Source organism: Urocitellus parryii, chromosome 1, assembly GCF_045843805.1.
Source record: "Urocitellus parryii isolate mUroPar1 chromosome 1, mUroPar1.hap1, whole genome shotgun sequence".
Lineage (NCBI taxonomy): Eukaryota > Metazoa > Chordata > Mammalia > Rodentia > Sciuridae > Urocitellus > Urocitellus parryii.
This window is the reverse complement of record NC_135531.1, coordinates 237,649,130-237,663,280: the sequence shown is the minus strand read 5'-3', so window position 1 is coordinate 237,663,280 and position 14,151 is coordinate 237,649,130. Positions and strand designations below refer to the sequence as shown.

Below are 14,151 nucleotides of genomic sequence, written 5' to 3'. Positions count from 1 at the left end.
TTATACATAAGAGCATAACTGGTCGATGATTTAAAAAAAAAAAACTGAAACCACAGATGCATTTTACAATATATCCAAGTTCAATCTAAGGAAACCTTTTCTAAGCAGAGAAGCATACCAGAGCAAATAAAGACAGACAGATTGAATTATATGAAAATTCAAAACATCTTTATGCCAAAGACACAAACATGACAAACTGGGAAATGTATAAAAGAGCTAAGGAGTTAAAAATTGTCAATATTTAAAGCACTGCATAAGTTTAAAAATGAAGGAATGAAAGAAAGAGAAATTGCGTCTCAATAGAAAAGGAGAGAAAAAAAAACATAAAAAGGAAATTCCAAAAGTAAGTATACAAATAAACAACAATGTTTATCTTCATTAATAGTTAAAAACTGTTAATTGAAACAAAATAATATTATCTGTGGCTCAGGAGGCTGAGACAGGAGGATGATGAGTTCAAAGCCAGCCTCAGCAATGGTGAAGCATTAAGCAACCCAGTGAGACCCTAACTCTGAAAAAATACAAAATAGAGCTGGGGATGTGCTCAGTGGTCGAGTGGCCCTGAGTCCAATCCCAATCTCAAAATAATAATAATAAAAATAATAACAACAACAATATAATACATCTACTAGGTACTCCAAATTATTTTAAAAGAGGTGCAGTGTGGAAAAATGATTATTTTTTTACTGCTAATGAGTGTTTTTGAAAAAGTTGACAAAAGCCATTTTGTAGAGGAAATGGGATTATTTTTTAAGGCTGTTCATAAAGTGCACATCTTTGACATACCAATTCTAGAATTTTGTCCTAAGGAAATATTCAGTGGTATGCAACAGAATTACATGTAAAGATATAAATGCCCTCAAATAAGGTAAAGTTAGATATGATATAGCTATTTATTAGAGAGAAACATAAAATTTATGTTTTAGAAGAAAAATAGGGGAATTGTTTCTGATACTTTAAGAAAACAAAATATATAATAAACAGATTACAAAACATGATTCTGCTTTGTTAAGAAATATGTATGAATGCAAGCCAGGCGTGGTGGTGCATGCCTCTAATCCCAGCAGCATTAATCCCAGGAGGATCAAGGGGTTTAAAGCCAGCCTCAGCAAAATCAGGCCCTAAGCAGGTCAGTGAGATCCTGTCTCTAAATAAAAATGCAAAAAGGGCTGGAGATGTGGCTCAGTGATTAAGTACCACTGGGTTCAATCCCTCGTACCAAGAAAAAATAATAATATGAATGCATAGGAAAAATATGCTTTGCTGTAGTTTCTAAAAGTTCTATAATATTTTATTATGACATATAACTGGAAATAATGCCAATTTATAGATAAGAGTAAACTTTATGTTATTTCTAGAAACCTTTCAACATACTTGTATATTGAGCTTCTATTAACTATTTCAACAACAAAGGTGATCTACATTCTCTTATTTTTTTAGAATAAAAAGAAGACCTACTTTGATCCTGGATTCATTGTAATACTCCAAGTATATAAGAGCCTGAAAAAGGTTTTGCTTGTTCTAATGGACTAACCCAGTGAGCAAGTTTGGGCAAATGTCTTCCTCAATCTCTTCTCACATATAGAAAAATGGCCTCATAGTAACCTAACTTAGCTTGTGTCCCCTCTCAAGCCTTATTAAATAAATAATTTACCTTTTTAAAAAATCACATTAATTAGTCAGGTCCACGAAAATGCTACATCATTAAGCACAAAAACAATGGCTAACATTTAAAAACTTGGAGGGAGCACTTGGTTTTTGTTTATAGCTTCTACAACATTTTTCTGACATTTTATTATAGACCTCAAGACAATGGAACAGACTCAGAGTTAAGTGTTTCATATTGTACGCCACCAGGAAACAGCTGCCTTTCTTCCTGTCCCCTGTACTGAGAACAGTGTCTTCTGTACAGGGGAGGCCTGATCAATGCTTGAAATATTCAACTGAAATAATGTGTAATATAAATCAAGAGAATGGCAATGAGTACTCTTGGCTATTTGGACTGAAAAAGTGCACGAGCCACACGCATTTACAGAAAAGCACCTGGATATCCATTCTTGTCTATGTCTGTGGCTCCCTTCATGGAATAGCCAAAGCTTGGTGGCATGCTCTGTGCAGCCCACTGCCCTTCGAGGATCTGAGATGGCACTGTGTTCAAGCCCGTTGATCTTCCATTGAAAATATAAACAATTCCTTTTTTATCTTCACCCCCATAGGGAGCAGCAATTGCAATATCTGTGGGAGGAAAGGAGAGCGAGGATGAGAGAAGAAAAGAGAAGGGTAACAGTGATTCAGGAGAAAGGGGACAGGGAAGATGGGCAAGACAGAGAGAAGGAAGTCTTAGTGTTTACAATTATTTACATAGTGATCTTAATATTTATAGAAAGCTACTGGCGAATGAGACTGATCCAATTATGTTATGTGCATATACAAATGTGCCATAATGAATCCCACTATTAAGTATGATTATAATGCACAATTTAAAAAACTGAAAAAAAAATTTAGAACCTCTTGATCATATTAAATATTGATTCAAAATTCAACAGAGTACTTTCTATTCAACAGTAACGATTCTAATTCAAGGAGATTCAAGCAAAACTATGTAGAAATGACATTAATTCAGAGCCAGATATTTTGGGATCTGACCCTGGGCAAACCACTTAACCTTTCTAGACTTAAAATGCTTTATTTTTAAAATTAGGAGGTAGAGAAGGAGATGGGCATTTGTCAAAAGATTCATCTAAAGTTCATTAGTTCTCAAATTTCTAGCTTATTTAGCTATGCATAGCTTTTGTTTTTCCTAAGCAGAAGTAAATCCAGCTCAGAAATTTGAAGGTTATAACTTCATCCTGATCTTGCTCAATTTATAATGAAATGACATAAACAAATAGAATTTAAAATTCTTTAAAAAAAAAAAAACCTCCAAAATATCAAATGGTCACTATAATCTTTATAAATTCGAAGATATATTATAAACCATCTACTTCTCTGTCTCTGCTGCTACCACCTTAGAGAAGCCCTTGCCAGGCTCTGCCTGCACCCCTAGAGTAGCCACTCAGGTGGCCTCGCACTTCTAGTCTTTCCCCATGGCTCATTCTCTTCAAAGCCAGCCAGTGTTAACCTTACTGTCTCAGATCCCCCTTCTTGATAGCCTTCAATTATTTCTCAAAGCATTTAGAATAAGACCTAAGTCGTGCCTGGTATGTCTTCTGCTCACTTTGAAAATCTCCCTCTCCTACCCTCTCTACCCTCCTCCTTTTTGTCTCATCCACTCTTCCCAGCAATCTTGGCCTTTTTTCTGTTTCCTAAACACACCAAGTTAATCTCTGGGCATACCTTTGCTGTTTTCTCCACCAAACAGCTTTTGCTCGACAGCTCTTCAAGCCTTGCTGCTTCTGCTTGCCATAGATCATGGGTGAAATGCTATCCTGTCAGTGAGGCCTTTCCTAGAAACTCTAAGAGGCCGAGTACTTGTCCCTCAGGACCCCTACTGTATTGTACTATCTTGGAACTCTTGGAACTCCCTATCACAGTACTTTGTCTTAAAAAAAAACACAAACAAACAAACAAACAAACAAAAAAACAAAGCCCAGTCACACTACCTGCATTTCCTCATTTTTTGTTTACTTACTCTATGAATCTCCATAAAACAAGCTTCATGAGATCAAGGACAAATATCTGTCTTGCATCTAATGGTCCTTCTGTACCTGCCACACCAAATAGCCTCCAGTTCCTTAATGTATCCAAACTGTTTTATTCCTCCTCAATGACAACCCCTCAGTCACCAAAAATACCTTGATCTCTCACCCATTGTATAAGACCATTATGCCCACTGTGATAATCACATTCTAGTGTTTATTTTTTTCACGTATACATTGCCGCTACATAAAGACATGGATGGTTTCATGCATTTTAAAGAGGGAAAATGTATATGTGAAAAAATGGGCTCATTTTCAGCACCTACCATAACATTTGTTCTTAATGGGAACTAAGAATGTACCATTCTTTAAAATTCAGTATTTAAATTGTTTAAGAATCCCTCTGTTATTCTTTTTGAAGTTTTAAAAGGTAAATATAATTCTAAATTAATATGTGCATTAAAAAGTATTTATTAAAATATAATTTCCCAACAAAAGATGGCTCTAAAGTTAAGATATTATTATTACAAATTATCTTTAATTTTTCTAATCCCTTCAATATTTTATACATGCTTATTATCTTTTCCCTTGGCTGTCATTTTTGAAAAGCACTATGTTTTCATGCAATCAATTTTCTCCTTTGATCATTTTAGTTGCTCTCTTCTGGTTGTTTTTTTTTTTTTTTTTTCTCCCCCTGATTTTCTGAAAAGATGTTGACAAAAACTGCACAAAATTACCCTGGAGCTATGTAAAATTGTGGAATATAACTTTATTGTTTTGCCTTTCATAACCCTCTTGATAGTACCCAGTGTTTTCCTGATGGGGATAGGTAGAAAGAGTGGGATGCAGAAATACAGAAGCAATGACACTTAATGTTATCAGCCATGAACAAAAATAGATCCAGGTTATATTATAATTAATGATATATTTACACAAATCCAGCTCAGACAATTTTCCACTAAATTCCTTATCTTTCAAGAACTACTACTTGGGACAATAAGACCTAAGGTAAAACCTTGGAAGACCATCAACACCCTCTATGGTATCTCTCTCTGGAAGTAAAATCTCTTTATAAAATCTTTCTAAAACTTAAATATTTTTAGCTGTTGTTTATATTTGTTGTGTTGGCAGATCATATCCTATTATTAAAATCTAATAAGAAGGATGAGGTAATGACTGGATCACAATACCAAGGAAACATCCATAAATTGGTTAGAATACCCTTGACAGAAAACAAGTCCAGGCTTTCCCAGAAAGCTTGGGAGACAGAGGCCCAGTGATATAGCAAACAACTCATCAATTTTATGCAAAGCAGAACCTCAAATATGGGTCTATACTTTCTAGGTAGTAGTTGTTATCAGTAAGTAATGGTTTGGCGTGTTTTACTGTATTCTTTTCATGTTTTATTATGAGCCGTTTAACGCAGCTTTATTTGGTTTATGTGAAGTTATCTTGGTGTCTAAAATCTTCCAGATTATTTTAGGAAGCAAAGTGTGCCTCTGACCTATTGTTCACTAACGTTGAATATTTCTAGGGTTAATCAAGATGACACTTGAGTGGTATATAACATACAACTACCCATGAGGCAGGACTGGAGCCCAGAGTCAAACAACACTTTTTTTTCCACTGGAGAGTAAGTCATCTGTACTTCTGGAGTGTTTTTCTTAATCAATTTCCTTTACATTTTGGGGAAGCATATCCCTAAACACTGTTGGTTATACAAACACACCAACAATTCATCTCTCTATCCTGTGATCCCTAGAAAGATTTTTAATAGTATTTTTTTAATCTTGGTAACTTGTGGCATATATTTCATGTTTCTGAAAAGAGTTCTATAGTAAAAGCCAACTTAGCTTTTTAAAGATACATATAGCTATTGAAATGATACTATTATAAAAACAATGGACCTTTTACATGTCCCCATGAAGAGACAAAGAGCCTGGCTCAGAAAGTCTTAGACACAATAAAGTTATGACTTTAAAAATACTAGTGGCAACTCATACCTATGAGATTAGAATCAGCACTGCCTTGACACTGTGCTGGAAGCATTATTTTTGTTTTTCGTTTTTCACTTGTAATTAAATGGACAGTAGAGGGCACTGCCGTTTAGCAGGAGGCAGAGAGAAAAATCAGCAGCTGGCACTGGGCTCCACAGGAATAAAGCTTTCCTCCAGAAATTAACCATCTGACACTCTAACTTGAAGCTTCATGAATAATACCTCAGGAGAGCTGATTTTTTGAAAACTTCGCTCTGATCTTTAACGAAAAAAAAGACAACCTGACTTTAAATATCCTATCTTTCTAGGAAGGTTCACTCATGCAAACTTCTCCAGATGGGTTCTAGGACTTTTCCCAGATGGACACAGAGAATCAGGAACCCACAGTTGCTGGATTTCAATCTTACCATTGAAGCCGTCCTGGTCCAGATCTCCCAAAGGAGCTATGGCACTGCCAAACCGTGCAAAGACCTCAAACCCATTCAGTTTTGTAGTCTGGAATTCTCCAGAAGCTTTCTGCAGAGACACGGAGACCTGCCCCACCTCTTGGAGTTTGCCATCAGAGCCTCGATCCATGAAAAGTGGCGCTCCAATAAACACATCTGCATAACTGAAAGCACAAAATCTTCTCACCAGAGCAAGACTGGATTCCATCTCTTAGTAAGCATTTTCTTTCTCATTAAAACACTGCTTCCCTCTTTGCACCTCTCTCATGGCTGTGCTGAAGTACAAAATTATCACAGCAGTTATTTCAAAGTCAAACCTTGCTTCAGCTCTTTTAAAAATCTACAAGTAGTTCCTGAGCTTATTATTATTTTTTTTTGCATTATAAACACTATTGAAAAAAATTGTGGCCAGCATAGAGGTTGCCTAATATTCATGATTAAGGTTGCTTTGAATTAATTCCACAAATAGAAAGAAAATTAGCAGGAAGGGGATCAAGAAACAAAAGAAAAAATGTTTAGTTTTAGTAGAGCATTCATAAACACGAGAGGAAACAGTTTCTAGAAACATTTTTTTAAACTTACTCATCCCCATTAATGTCAGTGGCAGCGACAGAAAATCCGAAATATGCAGCCATCTGAAGACAAAGACAAAAATGAAATGTTTATACTTCATCTAACTGGCTTAGACAATATTTATTATTAATATTTACACATATTATGCGTCCCACATTGAAACTCTTACTCTTTTCTCTGCACTAAGGGCTTCAATCTGAGTCTCTTTTGTTTATTACACAACAAAGACAATCAGTTAATGAGTCTTGTTTATTTTGCTAGATTTATGGGAAAAACATTCCACACACATGATTCTAGTATCTTCAACATGTGCCCAAGTATAGTCAATTTTCCTTCCCAGTTCTATTATCTCACTTCCTCTACATTCCCCCAAAACACAACAGTCAGACACACTAGAAGAAAGACAGATGGTCACAGACAGACATTTAAATTAAATACACACACTCACGGATGCCTATACAGTAAGGACAATTGACAATAGCTATTAATGACAGATAATAATTGGCTTTCCAATATGAAACCACTACTATAGAAAAATTACTGTTTGGAAAATATACAAAGGAACTCATTTTTGTCTCATATTTCACTTGATTACTTGTCAGATGGTTTTGCTTTTCAAGTATACATAGTTAAATGGGTGTGGGCTTATTATGGGCTTATAGGCATAGGTAAAAGAAATGTCTTTCCCACCACAGGGGTCTCGTGCCCATCACAGTCAGAGCAGCCTGGCTAGAAATAAATGTGAAAAGGAAGTTCTAAAGACAGGCCCACATGCAAAACAAAATGAGGACAAAGGACAGGGTAAAGATGACTAAGGTGAAGAAAGAATCCACACACTGAAAAAGGAAAGTTAGCAATGCTTCAAAATTTTAATTTGGAAGTCTGGAATTCTCCTGAAGCTCTCTGAAGAGACATGGAGACCTGCCCTACCTCTTGGAGTCTGCCATCAGTGGCTTGATCAGAGCATCTTATAAGGGAAATTCTCAGTTTATCTATTTTCAGTTGATATAGGGTAATCGAGAAAAGTGAAAGGTGTATTTTGTATTTGATGACAAGATCAGAGCTTGTGTGGTTAAGTACACAGAGTTTTAGGTACCATGTTGATGTGTAACTGGAAAATAACAGAATAATAGTTGCAGGCTTTTGTGTTTGTCCTGAAAGTATAAAGGACGGCATTTACTCAGGGGAGTTTGATCCTGAGCACTGTGGTTGAAATATTTTCATTGGATTCTCACAACTATGCCACATGCCCACCTATAAATAAAAAAAAAACTAAACAGTTATGAAAGAATGTTTTGTGCAATGTAATAGCAAACAAATCATGGACAACCCAGGTCTGTACTCATCCAAAGCCCATGTTTTCTAGCCCTTCCCCACATAATGGCTAGAAGGAATGAAGGAAGCTTCATGAAGATATGTCAGCATCCAGAGACACAAGTGTACATCAGACAGGACACACTGTTTGAGCCAAAGAAGTCACAACAACAGAAGGAGACAATCACCCCTGAAATAACCCTAAACACCAATCAACTACAGGCCATTCGTGTTGCACAGCCACCTTGGTAGCCACACAGATGGAAGAGGTTTCTGGAGACTAGGGTTCTAGTTCCTCAGCCTATTAATCCTCTCCCAGCTAAGCATGTAGGCTGGAATCCCAGAGCTGCAAACCACAATGAGGTATTTTTTTTTCTCTACTTATTGTTTGTTTTTTATCATTGCCAACTTATTATTTAATTCTGAGATATACAATATTATAAAATGTCTCTACTTGTAAAGAATGCCTAGTACTTAAAAGAACTACACTTTAATTGAAGAATATTTTATTTCATGTAGTACAAACCAGGTTTGCTTATAATATCTATAATACGTAAAACTGTGCCATGCTGTTTTGCCTCTAATAAAATTAAGATATAGATCATTCCTTACAGGGAATTGAATATCATCAGCATAGAAAAGTTTTTCTGAACTTCCACAAAGGAAGTTTTTGTAGTTTTATGTGTGTGTAATTTGATTTTTTATTTCCTAAAAAAAAAAAGAAAAAAGAAAACAAACAAACAAAAAAGCCATAATAATCAATTACAAAAGTTTTGCTTAAATTACTTGGCTAAAGCAAAGGTTAAATATATAAAGCCTATCTTATATCTAAAAATTAAATATTATAGAATCATTACTCCATTTTGATATCACAAAGCAAAGTTTTAAGATATTAGAGAATGTTGAGTGAAAAAAGCAAGACATAGAAATCTAAATAAACCACTTTTTGTTTACACACACACACACACACACACACACACACACGAGAAATACACCATAATGACAGTTTGATGGATTATCTGTTTGACTGGATGATAGATATCTCTTATACTTCATCTTCCACAATTTCTCTAATAAATATGTACTTTTATAAGGATGATGTTTTTAAAAGCATACCTGCTCACCAGTAAAATTGTGCAAGGAGGACATGTTTTTCCCATCATAAATATAAACCTGTGTAGAAAAAAATATAAGCACATGAAGTATAGTAAAATAAAAGGTAACACACAGATTTTTAAAAACAATTTCCATCTCTCCTACCATGCCCAGAGTTCTTGCTGCTCTTGGAACTCCCGAAACAAAGTCTGAAAAGAACAACAAAAAATAAATAAATGAACATGTCTTCAATTTTAAGACCAACACTGGAAACTGAAGAAGCAGCTATTAGAGAGCTTAAAGTTTTGTTTTATAACTTTAGTAGAAAATGAGAGATTTTTTAAAAAATTGATATTTCAATTTTTTAATTGAAAAAAATTAAGCTCAGTGATAAAGTACTTGCTTCGTATGTGTGAGGCACTGGGTTCAATCCTCAGCACCACATAAAAATAAATAGATACTGTGTGTTCATCTACAACTAAATAAACATTTTTAAAAATTGATATTCTAGGGCTGGGGATGTGGCTCAAGCGGTAGCGCGTTCGCCTGGTATGGGTGCGGCCCTCAGCACCACATACCAACAAAGATGTTATGTCCGCCGAGAACTAAAAAATAAATATTAAAAAAAATTCTAAAAAAAAATTGATATTCTATAATAAAGAAATAGCATTTTAACTATAAAAATCGAAATCTGAAAAATGCAGAAATCATCTCAAGTCCTCAAATATATGCACAGGAACCCTCAAATCACTGTAATCTTCCTAAGCAAGAATTAAGATAATGTAACCTATGAACTAAGAAAAGTTATGCTTTAAGTAATGAAAAATAATATAAATCAAACTGAAATGGGGTAGAGGTGGCTGTGGTACAGAAGTGTGACCAAAGTTGGGCAAAGTCTATCTAAGACTGCGGCATTGGGCTTTGAAGGAACACTAGTACACAGAGGAAGGAGATAACAGCTTACAGACCTTGTCCAGAGCCTAAATAAAAAAGGAATGCTCCAAGAGGTCGAATTTGCTGAAAGCAAAGAGGAAGGAGCTGAAGAAATCACTGACTGTGGGTGGGAAAGACACCAAGGCCCACAGCAGGCCTTGAACAACCAACAGAGTGAGAGTAACAGAGACCCAGAGTGGGACTTTCCTCAGTGTACTAACTCTTACTAGTGTCTTCCATTTAAATTCCATAAAAATAGTTTCAAATTACTGAAGAATCTCAATGTCACATGTTTCAAAGGCTTGATTTAAATTCTTTAAAGGATTAAACATAGTTCACATGCTTCATACCATCTATGCCATCACCGTTGAAATCTCCGACAGCCACTGAGTAACCTAAATGGGAAGCAAAGGTGAGACACCATGAGAGCAGGAGTTAACAGCGTACTTGTTAAGTAAAATTGCCTTCAAAATATGATCAAGTAACTCCTTTAACTAGGTAGGGTTTTATCTTTTGACAAATAAATTTTAAATAATTCAGCTAGGCTCAGTGGCGCACACCTGTATTCCCAGCAGCTCAGGAGGCTGAGGCAGGGTGATGGAGAGTTCAAAGCCTGCCTCAGCAAAAGCAAGGTGCTAAGCAACTCAGTGAGACCCTGTCTTTAAATAAAATACCAAAAAGGGCTAAGGATGTGGCTCAGTGATCAAGTACCACTGAGTTCAATCCCTGGTACCCCCCGCCAAAATAAATAAATAAATAAATAAATAAATAAATAAATAAATAAATAATTCAGTTAAATACTCAAGTACACTATCTGTATTAGAAAAATAGGATTGTTTTATCCACTTTACAAGAGTCTATTAAAATCAGGGTAAATTTGCAGTTCATCAAAAAGAGGAAACAAATAACAGATTCTCTCAATCAGTAAGTACTAGTTCTGTTGAGTATGATTTATTTTCATAAATAAAAGAGAAATTTAAAGAGAGAGAACAAACGTTAATAAATCCCCAAGACCCAAACTGTAGTTTAATAGTAGCTAAAAGTGCAGTAGTCAGACCACCTGGGTCTGAATCTCAAAACAGCAAATTATGTGTGACTTGGGGCAAGTGCTTTTGCCTCTCTGCGCCTCAGTGTTCTCACCTACAAAATGAGAATGACAGTAAACTTTCATAGACTTGTGAGGACTAAATGAGCGAATACACACAAAACATTAGGAATGCCCAGACCATAGTAAGCACATCTGAAAGGTTAGCCACTGTTATCACCACATAAACAATCACACTTTCCAATGTCCATTACTGAAATGTAACACAACCTAAGTACTCAATAACAATTTGAAATTGTACATTAATTATGCTTTAAAAAATCTTAATCTATTTCACATAAAAGATTTTTATTTATTTTAATAATAGAACAAATATAGCCCTTTTACCTACCCAAATAACTGTCATCAAAAATTGCTTGTGCAGTCCGAGTGGCTAACTGATTATTATACTTGATGCTATAAACGTTGGGGTCATACTTAGATACAATTTCTGCCACTTGATCCGAGATAAGCTGACCTGACCAAAAAAAAAAAAAAAAAAGAAAAATATATATATATACGCATACATACATGCACATAAACATATATATGTATGTAATAAATGATCTTCTAATGGGAACTCTATGATATAGACAATGAATACTACATACATTAAATAAAACAGTAGTAGATATATGTACATCTAATAATTAGTCTTAATCCTCCTTTATAATGCTATATTTGAAGTCAGAGATTCTTTAACTTAAAACTTTTACTGTTCAAGCCAATACGTAAAATTATTCTCCATTCATAAAAAATTAAGAACACAGATTTGGTCTTAATTTACCAAAAATTCAAAATAATGAAATCAAGAACTATTTCCCAACCAAATCTGTAAAAACAAACAACTACTGTAATGTTTAAATACTGTTACCTTTATAATTAGAATAATCACTTTATTGACTTAACTAGTTATCTGAATGCCCTTATGAAGCAATCTGGATGGGTGAGCTCACTTTGCCTCACAACCTTAAATTATTAGATAGACATGGAATCCAGATGACTATACAAAAATCAGACAACCTCCACCCCAAGAAAGGTTGGCTGATTTATTAAATACCACCTGCCTAAAAATTTTGATTTCTGCCATTTTAGAAAGAGCTGAAGTTTTTGATGTGGATCTAATTTGTTCTGTCATATGGGGCAGTACTTTCTACGAGCTACTAGTTTATCCTCTGTACCTAAACAATATTGAAAACATAGAAAAAAATTCAATAAATGAATCAAAGAACAGAAGAAAATGATAATCTGTTTAGAATAAAACATTACCATTTTTTTATACAGAGGCAATTCCAAGATCTATTAAACAATTCATTCTAAAGTACCTATTTATCCAGGGTGAAATCTGTTGATTTTAATCTTATTAAAATAAAAGATTCTCTGCCAATTCACTCAGTTTTTAGTCCCATATTCTAGACCACTTATAATAATAAAACTCTAATAAATATAGTATCTATTTGTCCTAATATATAATTAAACAAACACAAAAATATATGATGTAGTAAAAAGAAGAAGTCATTTAAAAACATTCACAACTGTAACACCTAAAAAGAATTGCAGTCCTGAGAATCACAAAATCTAGCTTCCCTCACAGTTTTAGTTCTCAGGCATGCTTCCTTCCCCTCTACTGAATGACACACCTAGTACAGAAGAAGAGGAAATCCATGTTTGTTTGGTTGTTTTTTCTTACTGGTGGGACAAAAGGCATGGCCTCCTGCATGCTGAGCAAGTGCTCTACCCCAGAGCTACAAAACCCCAGGCCACAAGTCCATAGTTTTATAACTAACAGGGAAGTATTAACATCCTATTACTTTTTCATATGTATTTTAGAATACCAAGTTTTGTTTTTAAACAGTAAAACTCAATTATAATATTCCTATATCTCTTCCCAATAGACAGATAATTCATGGAAATTCAAATTTTGCTGTTCATCTCCTCCTTTGATTTCCCTTTCAACTTTTCATTTATTCCTATTATCATTCCTTCTTATTTCCCTTCCATCCCATTTTCCTTCAGCAAATCTCTCTTTGGCTTCTCTGTTACTTTATTTTTTTTTAATATTTATTTATTTATTAGTTATTGGCGGACACAACATCTTTTGTTTGTATGTGGTGCTGGAGGATCGAACCTGGGCCGCATGCATGCCAGGCAAGCGCGCTACCGCTTGAGCCACATCCCCAGCCCCTTCTCTGTTACTTTAATGCAAGCGAATGAGGTTCCTACAAAGAACCAAGTAAGGAAAGCATTGTGCAGAACATAAAAGTAAAATTCAGAAATTAAAAAGTACTTTCAAATCCATATATGCATAGGTTTTCCAATTCTTTCAAACACTGACAGTGTTTAAATATCAGAAGAATAATAAACAAGAGTTATGATCTTGTAAATAGCATTTGGGGCAGAAATTATCATGTCAATATATTGACTAAATAAATAATTGTGATCTCTAATGATAAATAAAACATAAACAAAGCAAATAAACAAATTCAGTTAACTATTTTCAAACTGTCAGCAGTAATGATCTGTTATTCATTTGTTCAAATGGAAATTTAATTAGGCCTCCCCAAATGATTGAAAAATATAGTTTTCTCTTTGTCAATGCCAATTTAATTATACTTTTAAAAAGATAATAATAAGATCTTCTGTTTTAAAAAGTCCCCAACACTTAAGAGATTAATCTTGATGTCAGTGATTAATGAGAAAATAAACATTTAATTATTCTAATGAGCAATTTCAAAATACAATTAAAACTCTGAGCTGTCAGAATGCCACAATTTGCCTACCCAGATTGGTCCTACTCCTACTAGTGGTTGTGTCATGGCTTCCAGAATACAGACATAAAGAAATACACACCACATAAAATCAAAATAAGTTATTTTAAATCTTATATACTTTACTTTATATTTTACTTTAAAAATATTATTTTCTACTAAGAATATATACATATTTATAATATTTCTTGCTATTTTCTTTTTTAAAAAGTTACATAACTGAATATTTATAAACATATTACATTTTACATTTCTTTTTTAAAACAGTTTGAAATTTTTCATAGTTGCATGAAAATAAACTAG

At 34.3% G+C, this 14,151-nt stretch overlaps 1 protein-coding gene across 1 annotated transcript in view; it reads right to left on the bottom strand.

Moving 5' to 3' along the window:
• The window catches only part of Itgav (integrin subunit alpha V), an 89,610-nt gene that overhangs the window by 35,550 nt on the left and 39,909 nt on the right, over positions 1 to 14,151 (bottom strand). Inside the window, exons 7-13 of the mRNA XM_026400731.2 lie at positions 11,433 to 11,558; positions 10,347 to 10,391; positions 9,229 to 9,272; positions 9,085 to 9,141; positions 6,664 to 6,716; positions 6,043 to 6,245; positions 2,044 to 2,235 (exon numbers count right to left, since the gene is read on the bottom strand). Coding sequence (XP_026256516.2) covers positions 2,044 to 2,235; positions 6,043 to 6,245; positions 6,664 to 6,716; positions 9,085 to 9,141; positions 9,229 to 9,272; positions 10,347 to 10,391; positions 11,433 to 11,558 — 720 coding nt within the window. The remainder of the gene's footprint in view (positions 1 to 2,043; positions 2,236 to 6,042; positions 6,246 to 6,663; positions 6,717 to 9,084; positions 9,142 to 9,228; positions 9,273 to 10,346; positions 10,392 to 11,432; positions 11,559 to 14,151) is intronic.